Source organism: Acanthochromis polyacanthus, chromosome 18, assembly GCF_021347895.1.
Source record: "Acanthochromis polyacanthus isolate Apoly-LR-REF ecotype Palm Island chromosome 18, KAUST_Apoly_ChrSc, whole genome shotgun sequence".
In the NCBI taxonomy this organism is placed as follows: domain Eukaryota; kingdom Metazoa; phylum Chordata; class Actinopteri; family Pomacentridae; genus Acanthochromis; species Acanthochromis polyacanthus.
The window spans coordinates 32,809,119-32,826,230 of NC_067130.1; the positions used below are offsets into that span (position 1 = coordinate 32,809,119).

General features: G+C 42.0%; 3 protein-coding genes and 1 long non-coding RNA gene across 17 annotated transcripts in view; 1 reads left to right on the top strand and 3 right to left on the bottom strand.

The window, feature by feature from the left end:
- The window catches only part of LOC110946257 (oocyte zinc finger protein XlCOF19-like), a 54,531-nt gene extending 37,963 nt beyond the window's left edge, over positions 1–16,568 (bottom strand). The window contains exon 1 of the mRNA XM_051938325.1: positions 16,270–16,568. Within this exon, the coding sequence (XP_051794285.1) occupies positions 16,270–16,447 (178 nt within the window). The 5' untranslated portion in view covers positions 16,448–16,568. The remainder of the gene's footprint in view (positions 1–16,269) is intronic.
- The window catches only part of LOC127530798 (zinc finger protein 37-like), a 151,035-nt gene that overhangs the window by 118,799 nt on the left and 15,124 nt on the right, over positions 1–17,112 (bottom strand). Inside the window, exon 2 of the mRNA XM_051938305.1 lies at positions 10,853–11,107. Within this exon, the coding sequence (XP_051794265.1) occupies positions 10,853–11,057 (205 nt within the window). The 5' untranslated portion in view covers positions 11,058–11,107. The remainder of the gene's footprint in view (positions 1–10,852; positions 11,108–17,112) is intronic.
- Positions 1–17,112, bottom strand: part of LOC127530802 (zinc finger protein 391-like) — a 281,112-nt gene that overhangs the window by 115,946 nt on the left and 148,054 nt on the right. For 4 of the 14 annotated variants that reach the window (XR_007937462.1, XR_007937457.1, XR_007937467.1 and 1 more), the window contains one exon: positions 15,852–15,880. The exons of 7 other annotated variants lie outside the window; for them this stretch is intronic. The gene's annotated coding sequence lies outside the window, so the exon portion shown is untranslated. Of the gene's footprint in view, positions 1–15,408; positions 15,568–15,851; positions 16,102–17,112 lie in introns of those variants that run through there. 3 more of the 14 variants (XR_007937465.1, XR_007937464.1, XR_007937461.1) reach the window with 2 other exon arrangements.
- The window catches only part of LOC127530809 (uncharacterized), a 166,874-nt gene that overhangs the window by 19,155 nt on the left and 130,607 nt on the right, over positions 1–17,112 (top strand). The gene's annotated exons all lie outside the window — the stretch shown is intronic.

Sequence of the window (17,112 nt, forward strand, 5' to 3'; positions counted from 1 at the left end):
TACTAAACACTTGGTACATAAATCATTTATTATTGTTATTTTATTGGACCAGTTAAAGGTCCCATATTATGCTATTTTTCAGTCACGTCATATAGGTCTCAGAAGCCCAAAAACATAGTATTTAAAGCTGCTGTCCGGAGTTTCCGTTTGTTTTCAATTTATGTATCATTTTTTAACAAAGCTTAAATGTGTTAGTCTAGTTCGATACGATAATATAAAGTTAGAATAACGCGATATGAAAATTTATTCCTGAGCTCCGCCTTCCTCTCATAGACCCCCATGTTATTCCAAAAAGCGCCGGTTGCTGCCGACCAATCAAGTTCGAGCTTCAGCTTTGTCATGCTGTCAATCAACGGTTACGCGCACAGCCAGCAAGCCCATGCAGAGGTGGGCGAGCTACGCACTACGCAACCGCGCGCACATTTGTTTTGCTTGTGGAGGAGAGAGCATCAGGGATCAGCAACTTCCAGAAAAGTTACCAATCCCACGGCTTGTCAGGCCAAGAGACTGCAGGACGTTTTTTGGCTCGGGGTGCTCGCCTTGCTCCCCGACCACGGCCTCCATAGCCCGGCTGACGGCTTCGTTTAGATGCCCGACCTCTGGAGGAAGATGTTGGGGCGTCTGGGACATACTCTTCGTCAGAGGAGTCATGCAATTCTGAACTCTAGATAGAAATAAATAAACAATGTAACACATATACACGCGTAAATGCACTAAGTTTGATAAACAACGTCATCCAGAGGGATACACGAGTGTAATCACATATTGAAACTTTACTCGTTCGTCCTAGCAGATTCATGTTATTTTGGTATTAGGACAAGTTAGACTCAATACAGCATTCTAACGTAATTCCTTTATTATTTACTAAATGTACTAAATGTAGAAGAGGGGAAAACAGCAAAACAGGCGAGATGCTGCAGCACTCCGGGCACTTCTCTCATGTACTGCGCGCGTGCACAAATAAAGGGGCGAAATCAGAGGGAGGGACCAACAGTGTTCTGGGAGACGCTGCGATTCAAACTCCGGACAGCAGCTTTAAGTTTGTTCGTCCCAAAATCATCCTTTGTTCGGAGTTTCAGCGGTCGAAAAAGTCACTCTCACCAGCACTCCTCAGAACAAGCTGCTTCCAGGTATGCAAATGAACGCATCTGCCCGTGCCCACTACCCCTCCCCTCTCTCGGAGAGGACGCGGCTTACAACAAGCTGTGACTGAGGGACTGAGCCGCCTCTTGGGAACAAACCCAAGAGGAAAAGAGCCGGCCAGCGGAGAGTTCACTCCCGCAATCTCCGACAGCTCCTCCACGCCAAGAACCTGCCACCCCTTGACGACTGGATCGGTGGGTCGCCACAGGGGGCGAAGCAGACGCCGTTGCCGCTAGAAGGAGAGATGCTCCGGCAGCCGGCTGCCTTCCACCGCCAGCCGAGAGCGGGGAGCCGCTTGGCGCCGTTGCCACTAGAAGGAGAGATGCTCCGGCAGCCGCTGCCGCCGCCGCCGCTCTCCAGACGGCTGCTACCGGTGCCATGAGCCTGGTCACTTCGCACGAGACTGCCCGGCGCCCGCACCGAGAAGCCGAGCTCCGGGAAACAAGAGAAGAGTGGCGTTGTGAGGGAACCGCCACTCCAGAACCTCCTCCCTCACCCAGGACAATGCACGCTGGTAGGACAGTGCGGGGGGCACAGTCAGGGGGAGGAGTTAAATCCGCTTATTTCATCATAAGCGGACCCAACTGAAAGCCGGACGTTTGAGCAGGCATATTCACAAAACGTGGTGTAGCAAGGCAGGGAGGAAACAGTTTTCAAATTCAAACCTCATAATGAGCTACTGCAACACACACTACTGTAAGAAAACTTTCACAAAGTGAGATTTGCATAATATGTCCCCTTTAACAATAGAAAAGAATAGAAATTATTTATCCCACACCTGGGAGACTGCCCTCCTTGGCAGTCACGGCTGCTAAATTACTTTGCACACCTTCAACAAGTGTGGAGAGTGAGAGGCTCTTCAGCACAGCCTTCAACATTATTGATGAAAAAAGGAGCAGACTGACAGCTGAGAAGGCTGAAATGTTAATCTTTCTGAAGAAAAATCTGTCCCTCATGTTGCAAGACAAGCCAGCTTAAGTATTTTCAGTTGTATTGTTTTCAGTGAACATAATGTGAGTATTGGAATAGTGTTCATTCTAATATTTAGTTTCATGAGTGTTTTACATGCAGTACAACATCAGCGGCTGCATGCAAAAGAAGAAAGGCAATAGATTGCACCATCACTGTTCACCCTTGTTTTTCTGTTTTTGTTTTGGTGCAGCAAATCAGGTGTACAGCCTAGATTTTTATTGTTCTGATTGTGTTTCTTGAGAAGCCATGTGTAACTTACTGAGTACTACCTACGTTGTTCTAGTGGATATGTTATTATTTTATATTAATTCATAAAATTTTTTGCAGCCTTGCAATGCCATTGAGGTATAATGTGGGTCATTCCATATCACATAGACAAAAGATGGTTGCACCACCATCTGAGATTGTCTTCATTTTTTGTTGTTCTGCAGAAGGGTAAAATGATTGAGAATCCCAAATTAACAGCCTCACAGGCCCACTGGTTTTCACTTTACAGCCTGTTGAGGGAGAGGGGTCCTTAATTTTTAAAATCCGTCTGTCATTTTTTGATGATTTCAAACCCTAATAACTCAGGAAGTACTCAATATATCTTCTTCAAATTTTCAAGTTCTTTTAAATGTATATAGATGCATAAAATAAAGTGGTCAGACAAGTGTTATGATGAAAATCTGTTGAGGCACCACCATTTAAAAAGTGCATAATATTACAATAAGCTCAAAAATGAAATACATTTATTAGGCACTTAACATTACTCTGCTGGGTCAGGATAGGGCAGATTTTGTTGTCTGGGTCATAAGCAATTTTTTGATACATTTATGGGACACTAAATGTGATCAGGGAGGGCTAGGGAAGCTGTCAATCACAGGTCCAAAATTCACCATATTTAGGCTGAAATTACTCCATGTGGACAAGGTGGCACATTTTTGAAATTTTGTAGGTTTGAAGATACACATGAAACCTTGTAGAAAAACTTAAAATGAATTTTGGTTCTTGCTGTATTCATTCTCCAGAGCTTATACCATTAAGGACGTTTTTCTCTTTCAGGTGGTGCTGGAAACATAGTGAACAAATCATATCTGTTCTTATGTTTTAGTGAATCAGGTGACACTACAGAATCCACAGCTGAGTCAGAAGACATATCCCCTGGGCTGTACGTAGCATGTCTATATGATGGCCAGTGGTGGCTTGGCAATGTCAAGTCACATTCCTCAGAGCACGATGATTTTGAAGTGCAATTTATGGACCAGACAAGTCCTTTTACTGGCCAAAACATAAAGATGAGTGCTGTCTGCCCAAAGAACATGTCCTGTGTGTTGTCCCAGTGCCTGATGCAGTTGGTTTAGGGAGGCGTTATAGATTTCCTGATGCAAGCATTTTGAAGAGAGTTGAGGACTTGTGGAGATCAAAGTCAAAAAATGTTGTCTAAATAACTTCAATGTCTCTAATATGTTTAATTTAGTGACGTTTGATTGTCTAGTTTGTGTTTAGGTTGTAATTTGTAAGAAACCACCAGTTCGTCAAAAATGTCCACCCCAGTACACTTTGTGCCTCATTTTCAAGATGTTGACAAGCAGAACCAAAGTTCTTTTGTAGTTTTTTTTTAAAGTTAAGATAAAGATTAAAAATTCTGCTAAGTATGAAACTCGTACAACCTTGTCCACAATCTGAAATTTTAGTTCAAAAATAGTCATTTTTGGCTAACGACCAATGTTTGAGACATTACTGCAAGGTTGTGAATAACATTTTCAGTACTAGTCATGCTTTGATACTTACTTTATGTTGTATCCTACCAAACTGAACCATTTTTGAGGACCAAATGATCTCTCTTGACCAGGAAATGCCTTTATGAAAAGCTCGTCTGAAGAATTTTTTCACATATTGAGAGGTCTGGTATACAAAATATGAGACATATACTTTGCTTGAAGCTCAAAATATTATGTACTATATACATATTTTTAGTCCTGAAAATTTCAAGCAGATATCTTGAGAGGTTCCTGAGTTATAAAGTTGTGAAAACTGAAAAACATTACAGACGGAAACTTCAAACCATGAACCTTGCCCCTTTGTGGGCCTGTAGAACCATGAGGATTGGGTTAGGACCTCAAAATTTTGGCTTTCCTAATGAAATGTACCAAAGAATGGTACAAAAAATATGAAGCAATTCTGAGGTGGTGGGTGCAACCACTTTTCTGGATTTTTGTCTATTTGGTATGGAATGACCCATGTGACTTTTCTGTTTATACACTGGGATTATTTAGTTTAATTTAAATATGTGCACCAAGTTGCAGTTTTATTTTAAACATTTGAAGGGTGCAGCTGGGTCTGTTGTGTTTACCAACGCTGTTAAAAGCGATGTGAGCTTTAAGTTTTAATAAAACCACAGCAGTAACACAGGGTTCTCACCAGGAGTTTTTTTCAGCGTAATGGCAGGTCCTCCTGCACGTGCGTGCAATAGACGGGAACGGGTCAATGGACAGGAAAGTACGGCTGAGGTGGGGAGACATAAATTAACCTAGATAGGCACCCAGTTGATAAAAACAAACGCACATGGCGTTATCTGTCAAAATAACAGCGCAGCGGCCCTAATCACAGTGTTAACCCTTCCTGTTCGGCCCCCGACCGTGGTCAGGAAGCCCGGGGTTAACCCCCTTCACTTCCTCAGCAGCCGTAGAGGCAACGACAGGAGCCCAGCCGTATCGAAGAACACTGCAGCCTTTATTGTCTATAAACAGTGGCTGAACCGAACAGTACCGCCAACCCAGCAACTACACACCTTCTGTCCTCCTCGACCGAACCGACTGCCGTCTCTCTCGCTCGCGCTGCATTCAGGGTCGCTTGGACATCTCGCTTTCCCTCTCTCCCACACACACGCTGCTCTCTCTCCCTCTTCATGACGGAGCCACAGCTCTCATAACAACAGCGTAATCTTCGAAATGCGCTGGAGTAGCGGCCCTAATCACAGCGTAATCTTTTAAACTGACAGCGTAACGGGCCGGTACGGACTGCCGTAACGGCAGTTAGACAGCGCAACGGGCCGTTACGCTGAATGCGCTGGCGAGAACCCTGTAACACACAACTTGTTGTCACGTTTTCCTTCTTTCTTTAGGGGACCAGAACAGCTGTTGTACAATGAACGTGGTGTTTTTAGATGTCACTATCAAGCAAATTACATCCATGTATTATTAACAACTTTTAGAATGACAAAAAGAATCATATCGGTATCGGCCGATCCTCAAGGCTGCAGTATCGGTATCGGATGTGAAAAAGTGGTATTGAGCCATCCCTAATACAGATCTTGATATTCATCAGCAGAAGGGCCCCTGCAGACTTGGGTGTGTTCCCCCACATTACGTCTCAGTCTGCTGTGTCCGGTTGCCGTGGTAAGATGACCAGTTTAAGCTCCGCTAGCAAAATGCTAATTAAGTTAACCTCCGTGCTGAATAAATTGTTTTGTGTTTTTAGAATTATCTGGAGGTTACCACGTGTGCGACTGTGAGAGTAATATCAGTGTGTATTACCAGCTCCTGCAAATAAACGGCGGATTTGATGCCAATAGATAGGTTTCACTGACGTCACACTTCCGGGTCAGGAAGTAGGCTCAGCGGCATTTTGAGTGACCAACTTTGTTGAGTCCGTGACTGGAGTTTATCTTTTAGCCTAATATTTGTTGGCTATGGCTGCCTACTCCAGGTGAAAAAGTATATTGACACACTTGATAGCACTTCAAAAGACCGATATCAGAGGAAGTTGGAGTTAATTGATGGAACTGATCCTTATCAAGTTACACAGAAGGACTGGGAACCCACAACAGCCTGCCTGAAGTGAAGTAATCTGAGTAAGTTTCAGCCGTTTGCGCTCATAATATGAGGAAGAAGCACTTCAGACACTGATTTTTTTACCGAGATTTTGAACACAGTTTGGTGTAGAATTCGTCCGAAAACAGCATTAATTCAGGTCGCCGATTTAACTAACAATAAACCTAATGATTTTTTTCTATTAATTAGCGTATCATTGGTCTGTCTAAATTAAATTAACTGGAATAAACAGTGGAGTCTGGCTAGGATCACACTAATGTGAGCTAACCTCCCAGTATGTTGTCCTGTTGGAGCAACGCGAATCCTCGCTTTGAGAAGCAGCTATTTTGAAAAGATCTTTAGGTCAAAGCACATAAAACACCTAATTTCCACAATTGTCTAAGTTATACATTTGTTATCTTTCATTCGGCATACATTAAAACTCCCGAAATGTTTTTTTTTTTCAATAAAATAATCAAATTTGAGTAGGACCTTTGGCTGTTTGCGAGAATTCGATTGTGTTCAAAGCAATTCATGCACTAAAAGTTTATTTTACCACAATAAAGTGTATTTATGGAAGACGAATTGAATGATAGAATGCAAAGTAAAAGTGAAAATGACAATTTCTTAATAATACAGGTTAAAAAACATGCTAACTGCCAAGTGTGGTGCCTCAGCCGGCTGAGTTTCCTTGTCTGTTCACCCTCAGCTCCGTTTAACTGGGCCTTCAGCCCTGTTGTGGCAGCCGTGGACACAACAGACGTGAACCATTCTTGTCCCCAGTCACACTGCAAACTATATTTATCTTGTTCAACACTTATCTTGCTCGCTGACTCCGGACCACAATAATTTCAACACTCGCCACACAATATGGAGGACCCGGAAGTGTGACGTCATGTGAAACCTATCTATCTATAGGGATGGCTAGTAACTACGTCATCGTGTCCAAAAACGTCACTTCCGTGTCCTGCCAAACCAATGATATAATGGTGCTGTGTTGTGTCCCGTGTTGCAACAATAGAAATGATGTAAATAAAACGACATCTTTCTACCGCTTTCCTCTGGACGAAAAGGAGAAGAGAAGATGGCTGACACTGATCAGGTAAGTCGGATTTCTAATCTTAGAAAATATACATTTAGCGCCGGGAGCTAACGTGCGCTAGCTAGTATTAGCCGTTTGAATCATGTTATCTTTATGTGTTACGAGGAGTGTTTGGGCCACATTACAAAAGAAACTAAAAGTGGTCGAGATTAAAGTCTCTGATAGTAAGTTTATACTTTTGATTTATAAGAATAAAGTCTGCCGAGGGAAACTTTTGTCCCAGTTTTGGGGACTTGGACTTGCTTGACCAATCTGCCCAAAATACTCGACTAGGATATGGGTTGATGTGAATTGGATTTAATTGAGTCCAATACTTGGACTGACTTGCTAAAAATGTTTGGCTAAGATTATTTTAACTGTTATGGATTCATGATTAGTGTAAAGAGATGCATAGTTATTAGCCATGTGCTCCCGGCAGAAGTTAGCGCGAGAGTGTGCTGCTGGGAATCTTTAGAGTATAGTTTTCTAATCGAACATAACTCTAACAAAGCCAAGTAAACGACATTTAACCTCACACAGATGATGAAGCTAGCTTTATTTCTGACATCCTGTGTTTGTTAGCTTACGCTACTTAGCTACTCACCTCAACACTGTACGTAGAGTGCCTATATAATGAGAGTGACGACAACTGGGGATTTGACGCCATTTGGTTTCCATTCACTCAATATGGGACGCGCAGCGCGAGGTGCACATTCACGAAAACTATGGATTGTTTACTGATTTCAAGACATGTTTTGGACAAAATAATTTACTGGCTTGTTTTGTCTGGATGTCCAAGGTTGGATTATGGCCATTTTGTGGAATATTTTCATCTGTGACTAGTTTTGAGCCTTCAAAGGTGAGTTGTGCTATTTACGTTATTTGCTGTTTGTTGGACAAATGTATTTATATTACCCGCTGTGGTAATCACATCTGAAAGTGGTTTATACCGGCGGATTCATGAGAATCTAAGCTTTCCATGGGTGTATAATGTTTCTATCATAGAGCTTGCAGCTTCGGTCAATTTAGTAAAATACGTTTTCCCGTCCGCCTGTACGGTGCTGCAGCTGTAAGCATATGGCTAACAGCATCCTCATGCTAACGGCGGCTAACAGCCCAGAAACAGGTGAACAACACAGAGCCTGTTCGGGTCATATGAGGCTGATAAGTGACTGCAGGTTGGACGGAAAACAGAAAATAGGAAACAGAAAACTGTCAGCTGTTTGTGAATTGGAAATCATGTGAATGAACAGGGAGGCTGTTGTCAAAGCTCAGATGGGCCGCTGAAGTTTAATGGGTTACCCCGTTAAACTTCAGCGGCCCGTATTTCATGCATCTCCATGCACGAAAATGGTCAAAGTCAGAATAACCACAACTGCCTAAAATCACATCAAACTTTTCTATCTGTCATTCACCCATACATCATAACATGAAAGTACATACATGGGACTAACCTAGGGTGACCACCTGTCCCATTTAAGGCCGTTTTGTACCGCTATTTCAGTGTTTGTCCCGCGTCACGCATATCATGACAATGTCCCGCTTTTCCATTCATTGGCAAAAAAAAAATACAAACATGAAAATTAACCAGCCCAGAGCTGCAGAACTTCTGCATATCTGCGCTGGCGGGGAGCATTTCATTTCGACCAATGGTTGCAGGAGACAACGATGACGTCCGTCCAATAGGCTGCGTTTTAGGGTACGTCCTGCGTCAAAATGTATACGCCCCAAACAAACACACGAGAGTCCGAGTGAGGAAAGTAGAACGGATTAAGATGTAAATGAAATGAGTGGATCACAGTCAAAAGAGAAAGTGTTCTTTCAAAAAGGAATGGACGTCTTCACACAGCTGGGTAAGACCCACTGACGAGCCTGACAAAGCCTTCTGTTCCCTGTGCAACAGCAGTTTCTCCGTTGCTCACGGTGGAGAAAATGATGTCAAACGACATGCTGGGCGCGACTCTCATCAAAAAAAGGTCTGACAGCAAGAGACATCTAAATCAATGCAGTCGTTTTTATTGAGCCCAAAGCATGACAGTTTATCTGATAAGGTAACAGCAGCTGAAGTTACCAGCGTGTATCACTCAGTGAAGCATGCACACTCATACCGCTCCACAGACTGCAGCAATAAGCTTGCCCCTGTCATTTACCCGAACTCGGACATAGCCAAAAAAATTTCATGTGGCCGCACGAAGAGTGCTTGCATTGTAACGCATGCCCTCGCCCCTTTGTCAGTTGAAAAATGTTTGAGTGAATTGACATCCCTCATTAACATACATGACAAGCCCCAGCTCACACCGTTTTTCTCGGTGGCCTCAGATGCCTCAAATCACGGCAGTGCCAAGCTTTTCCCACTGGCAGTAAGATATTGGACGCCAGAGCTGGGTCTACAAAACAAAGTTCTTGACTTTTATGAGGACAGCGAGGAGGCATCTGGATCCATTCACAAGCAAATAGCAAATAAACTAAAAGAGAATGGCCTCCAACTTGATATGATCTCTGCATACACAGCTGATAACGCAGTGTTAACTATGGCAAGTACAATTCTGTTTATCAGAAGTTGAAAGCAGATAATGCCAAGATTGTCAAGGCCAACTGCATGGCTCACATAGTGCATAACTGTGCAAAGTATGCTGGAGACAGACTGGACATAGACATTGAAAGTGTAGTGAACAAGATTTTCAGTCATTTTTCTCATCATCCAAGCGCACTGAGGAGCTGAAAAAAATCTTTGCATTTGTTGAAGAAGAATACCATGCCTTACTGAATCATGTGTCCACAAGATGGCTCAGTATATGGCCAGCTGTCACAAGGCTGCATACCTGCTGGCCTGCTGTTGGCCTGCCTGTTGTTGGAAGAGCATATAGGCCTGTTGGTTATTGGCCTGTATACTTGAAAGGCTTTATGTTCGGCCTTTTGAGTGCTTTTATAAGATGGATTATTAATGTCATTGTGTCAATATATGTTTTACTTAAGTAAGTAAAACACATTTGTTACTTAATTCTGTGTGATGTTTCCTGAAAATATATAGGCTATATATTAAATATTTTGTTTTACTGGTCTTGTGGTCTAAATTGTGAAGTGTATGGTCAGGGTTTACAGATGGTTGCATCCATCCCGTCTTGTCCCTCCAAAACAAGCCAGATGTCCCACTTTTTGTCTTTTTGGAGGTGGTCACCCGAGACTAACCTGGCACAAAAATCATGATGAAGTCGGTTTCCATCCCACTCTCCGGACTTTATTTTCCCACAGTTTCATTATTTCACTACTCCTGGGAAATCTAAACATGTGTAATCCCTTCTCTGATCGATTTGTGCACCCAAAGGCACAACAGCCCGTCATTTTTCAGGTATTTATGAAGCCAAAAAAAATACCTAGAATTACTCTCTGCGTTGTAAACAACGTTAACAGGCATAACCGGCGTTCGTGAATTGGAAACAAAATGGCTCCTATAGCTCACGTGACATGACGGGTGTCATGTCGCCACTCTCATTATATAGGCACTCTAACTGTACGTTTTCCTTTTCATTGACGCCTGCACTTTCCCTTTAAAACCACCTGCCAGCACACTAACATTTACAACTCTGTTTGAGTTGTAAGAGTTAAGACCTCGCTTTACCGACTTCTGAAAATCCGCAAAATAAGATGTCACAGTGAAAAAGGTGACCGGTTCTTTCCCTGCTGCCATTGTGTTTTCATTCGGTGCGCCGCGGCTTGGACACGGAAGTGGTCCGTGACGTCACACTAGCCATTCCCATACAGAGGATGCTCCCAGTTTGATTATCTGCACAATGCAAGAGAGAGTACACAACCACTACACATACTATAAGTGGAATTCTTCACCATCAAAACACATACACACCTATGGGCTGTAAGGGGATGTGTGGTTTCCAGATGACATCCAGCAGTCTGCGCTGACGATCGATCTCCTCCTGGTACTGGACGATGGTTTTTTCAAACTCTGAGAATATTTCTCCAGCAGCAGCAGCTAGTCTGTCGCTGATCAACTCTCTCAGATACTCAACTGAACACATCGTTACTTTATCGCTCTGATATTTCTCATTCATACGATAATACAGCCGTTTTAGAGCTCAGTCCACACAGCAGTGAAGCTACTCTGCTCATGCTTCTTTTTTCACATCCGCCGGGTGTCACACTGTGAAGTTCCGGCAGAAACAATGAGTTACTTTCTTCTTCTTCATTGAATAGGCGGACTAGACGCATCACTGGCGTATTGCTGCCACCTACTGGATGTTACCATAGTCCTTAGAGAATCCTCGATATTTTTATGCAGTCCTGTGGTCATGAGAAAGTTCAGAAGTTTCTTCATATTTGTCCACTCCTCCATGTTAAGTAGAAAGCAAAGATTAAAAACAGTTCGTCCAGCTGCTCCTAGTCTCTAATGTTTCTTCTGTTGGCATGAGTAGAGCTTACACTTCAGAAGAACATTTCTCACAGTTTCTAGTTCACCACACTCACAGTTCCTATCTCTGTGCTTCCCAATCAAAGCCAGTGTCTGTGTACTAGTATTACAAGTTTAGAGCAGAGATAGTATCAGCAGCAGTAGTTGGTGTATTACCACTACTACTACTAGTAGTCGCATTACTATTAATATCACCAATACTACCAATAGTAGTTATAAAGCCTAACTCATATATATCCAGATTAGCAACTATGTTATTTCTCCAAACCCATTTTATGGTTGGGAATCTGATTACAGGCAATTGTTGAATTACAGGCAATTCTTTAGGACTGCTCTCAAATAATTGAAATGTTACCAAACAATGTTATACTTATCAAATTAAATAGCTTTGGTCTTCAGTTCTGATTCAGTTCTTTGTGCTTAATTTATTAGCATGATTTCTTTATAAATATGTTGTTGTGTACATACTTATTTACTTCTCTGTCTGCTTTTTTCTTTACTCCATGGAGGTTTCCCAAAGATGATGGGTTGAGGAAGAAGTGGGAAGCAGCTCTGAGGAGAGAGGGCTTTGCTGCAACTATATAGCAGCCAGAGAAAGATAAATAAATGATAATTAATATTAATTATAACTCTGTTGTTTTTTGTAAATGTAAATAAACTCTATCCTGTTCTAGTCTCGTTCCTTGTTATGTGTATATTACAGCCTAGACAGATATATATAAATAAATAATAAATTAATATTAATAAATAAATAGATTACATTTGCAATTAAATCTTTTTATCTCAGAATATTTTCTCCATGTCTAAGTATTCACATTTATATATGTAAGGGCTGAACTGAAAAGATTCCCGGGCCTTTGGACCTAAATAATAAATAACTAAAATTGCAGGCTACATTTGTAGGAAGCCTTTTTCAGTGTTTTCTTTTTTCAGATCAAATATTCTCGATCAATAGCACATGTTTTGATGTTGACAATAAACTAAACCACATGAAAATTGGTTGAAAAATGAGCAAATTATGATTTATTTCAATGTACATGCATTGCTTTGAATGGGAACTTTGCCCCTTCCAAGATGGCCGCCACGTAGGCACGTCGCTGAGCCGGCTGCTACAGCACACTGGCGCATCTACTCTTCATATCTATGGATAACCCTCCTCTCCTTCCTGCTCTACAAACACACATTTCCTGGTTCCTCCCTTCAGATCTGCACTCTGCAGACGGCTGGAAGAAGCTGACAGGAAACCGTTCACTGCAGGAACACATGATTTGGAGATCAGAGCTCAGACCTAGTCTCATGTAAGAGGAAGAGAAAGTCAAACAGTCTGTGTGAGCCAGAGGAGAAATGGAGCAGCAAAGAAATCAGTCGGATTCAGAGAAACTCTCTTGTTCCATCTGTCTGGATCTACTGAAGGATCCGGTCTCTACTTCCTGTGGACACAGCTACTGCATGGACTGTATTAAAACACACTGGGATGGAGAGGATGGGAAGAGAATGGCTTTGTAATTTCCCTTATTTTTCCATTTTTCGTATTTTAATTTAGTTATTTCTGTTGCTTACAACCGGGACTAGACAGTAATTTTGTGCCATCTCATGTAAATACATGTGTTTGTATGACAATGAAGAATCTTGAATCCTTCACTCTGATTTGAATACAGTAAAATAAATGAAAATAAAGTGCAATTTTACAGTCAGTTACCTCCACCTTATCGCCTAGTTACACACTCAAGCTGGATTACTATGGTTGAAACACCAAGGTGTATCTAACAAGGAACAAATGACAAGAGTGTCCAAATGAAATGAGCAAAATCCATAAAGTACAAACTAAACTTTACTCAAACCATACTTGGTAGGGTTACCAGGGCAGAGAATGGGAATAGAAAGCGAAGAAGTCCCAAAAAGCCTTAAAAAGGCAACTAATCCAAATCAAAAAAACACATGACTCGGTGAGAGAACCAAATATTTTAAATGTTGGAGCCACTTGGGGCGACAACAAAGGAAAGTCCGGATGGAGATCAGGAGAGAAGAACCGAAGAACTCAACAAGGGTGAGAAAACGGGACAAACTGGTGTAAAATGAAGGCAAATGCAAACTATATATCCACAGAAATCTAACTGGGAGACACAGGTGAACCAAATGGAAACACATGGAGGCAGGAAGTCACCATCAAGAGAACCAAACTGTCAAAATAAAAACAGGAAGTAAACAGCACACAGACCAAGACGATGACACCATTTCCACGTCAGAAAAATGGAATATTGTCCTGCCCAGGCCATACGAGGTGAAAATAGGAAAGTTCTCAGGCCTGTCACCTATAAAGGGGCTTGTGTGACGCTCGCCTGTGGGCAGCGTCGGGGCCTGGTTAGTACTTGGATGGGAGACCGCCTGGGAACGGCCCATGACCCCCCAAAGTCCCTACTGCCGATCCTGGGGTTGAGCAGAACCAGGATCAGAGGATTTTTTTTGAATGCTGCCATCTGCTGGACAGTCCTGTGTAACAACACCCACCCTTTAAAACTTCAGACCTGTATTGTCTTTATAACTGATGCTTCATGTTGCATCTCTATTATTCAATTCAGGTAACATTGTGACTTTGACTTTGATAAATCTTGTTTAATGAAACATAACATTATTGATTATTCACATTGACCCTTATGTTGTCTTCTTAAAGTTCAACAGTCCTTTTTCCCTTCTTTTTCCTTTTCTGATTAGCCACAGAGACCGAAGTCCCAGCTTTGCAGACTGTACAGTCTGCCTCCCATTTGTCACGACCCGGACAAAAACAGGGTACTTTTTCGCATTTCATCAGTGAAATGACGTTTTCTTTTCGGCATTTTTCTTTCTGTTCGAGTGTTCTCTCGCAGTGTGCCTACCTGCCTGTCAACCAGTTCTCTCTTTGCTGAAGCCATGAGGGCAGTTTCAGTTTCAGTACCAGCAGGCAGAGATCAGATTTTTTTCAGTCATCCAGAGTAACAAGGACTGGAAAACAAATTACTGTGTGCTGCACGTGTGACAAATACAGCTGCATTCTGTCCTCCATGTGTTAATTAGAGCTTAATATGTTCGTTAATATTTTGCTTAATTCATTTATTTTTTCTACTCTTTATGATTGATGTAGTTTATGCATCTTGTCAGTGGAGCAATGATTCAAAAGATGAGATAATTCTAGCATTCTGTAGTTGAGTTTTGTAGTTTTACATTCGATTTCACAGCATACAGTACACTGTTTCCCTTCAAAAATGCATTTCAAGTTCACTTTCTGCACATTTCTGGTACTTTATTAGTCTATAGAAGTATTATCTCTTGCAAAACAAGAATGTTTACACCTATGCAGTACCTTTAGCAGCAATAATAATGATAACAAACCTCTACTTAAAGAAAGAAAACAGTTACAGCATGAACAATGGTTATAAAAACGAATGGTGTTCACTGATTAAATACAGTCTTTGTACCCTCTGAGGAAGCAAAAACAGGCATTCACAAAGTGTGTTGATGCATAACAGGGTTGTTTCTTCATGTAAAATAGATTTTGGTTAAAAATTCCATTAAGCTGCTCTATTTTAGAGGCTAAGTGGAGGCAGGTCATTTTTGACCCTGAGGACAGGAGGAGTGTTCAGGACGTTAAGACAATACAAGGGTTCAATGTGCTGTATGACCACACAATGAGATCCTACTAACAAATCACACAGATGACCTATGTGGTGACAACAGAAGAATAAATAGCATAAGACCTTTATCTAACCAGCAGAAACTGCAGCACAGCTTCACCTGTTTTTAACATTTCTGGTTTTGACATTTGCAGGAGTGTATCAGCTACTACTAGTAAAACCACGTGTCTGTTGCTTGAAAACATAATAATGTTGGTTATGTCTTTGATATCTGACTCAGAGATATTCTTGCTGGGATCTTCAGTGTTACATTCATTATGAAACAACTTGTAAATGTCATCTGTTTGAAACATTCAAAACATTTCATGAAACAGTCATGGAGCTGTAGACGTTTTATTACAACTTTATTTCACGTCCAGATCTCCTCTGCTGCAGTGACACACTCTGTTGTGTCCTACTGTCACAATGTCTCTGTATCTCGTTGCCTCCTTTTACTTGAAAGACAGCAGAGCTCAAGCTGAGTGGATTCCAGCAGTATGTTCACACCTGAACAGCCATGTTCTCTCAGCAGGATGTGAAATGTTCCAAACAGCTTCACAATATGTCCAATCACTGCTCTGCTGATGAAGGATGTCATGATAGCAGGAATGTAGCAGTCTTGTACCATACCATATCCATCCAGACATTGAGTTTGGTTCTTCTGCCTGCTCCACACACCACAGTCCAGACTCCATCTGGTCTAATCATCAAGGACTTGCTTACATACTTCCTCACAATTGTTGTTGAAGCACAGACTAAAGTGCTTTAAATCTAAAACATCTACTTTTAACCTGTACCAACTCTTCCATGTTGTTTCAAGCTTAGTTCTGACATTATGTTTTCCACAGATGTTTCAGGATCACGACTTCTCAGCTGTGTGGATTCTCATGTGTGCTTTTAATTGACCACTATGTTTGAAGCTTGTTCCACAGGTTCCACAAGAATACGGCATCTCACCTGTGTGACGTCTCATGTGGGCAGTCAAATGGCCCCGTTGACTGAAGCTTTTTCCACAGGTTTCACAAGAAAATGGCTTCTCACCTGTGTGACATCTCATGTGGGCAGTCAAATTGAAACGTTGACTAAAGCTTTTTCCACAGATTCCACAACAATATGGCTTTCCCGTTTTGTGAACTGCCATGTGCTTATGATATGCTGATGAATCAGAAAATCTTTTTCCACAAGTGTTACAAACATACAGCTTCTCACCTGTGTGACATCTTATGTGGGCAGTCAAAGAGTTCCGTCGACTGAAGCTTTTTTCACAGATTTCACAAGAATACGGCTTCTCACCAGTGTGGGTTCTGTGATGTATGATTAAAACTGATTTATGGCCTAAAAGCTTTTCCACAGACCTCCGATGTTGCAGATTTTCTTGCCTTGTCATTATCACACTGTCTCGCTGACAATGGAGGCATTGTCTACATCATTACTGTGACTTGTGTTACTCTGATGTCTTGGTTTCTGCTCGATACATCCAGTTGATCCTGAGTCGATGTCCCTGCTTCCTTCCTGATCTGGGCTCTCAGCTACACAAGAGATGTTGAAACAAGAGCTGATCACTGTTTGCGTTTTGGTTCACTGTGGTCACTTTCCTCATCAGGCAGGAGTCACCTCAGAGGTATCAGTCTCTGTTTCGATCCAATTAACTCTTCCTCCTGACTGGAGCAGAGTTCATCCTGTTCCACTTTAATTTGTGGTAACCCTGGGTTTGATGGTCCAGACTGGTGCACAATTCTTCCTGTTTCATTTTAATTTCAGAAATCTCTGGGTTGATTGGTCCAACTGGTGCAGAGTTCCTCCTGCTGGTCTTTAATCCGTAGAGGCTCTGGGTCCTCATGGTCCACCGTGGAGTTCTCTCCTGGTCATGGGGCTGATGGTCAACGACAGTCTTCTCATTCTCACAGACATAAGACTGTGGGCGCTCTGGAGGACAAAGAGACAAAAGATAATGGTTACTACTGTGATGATGAGAGAACACACATCTGTCACTTTGTCCAGGGACTGGCTGTCTCCAACAAAATCAGCTCAAGAGTCGAATGTTTGACGCAA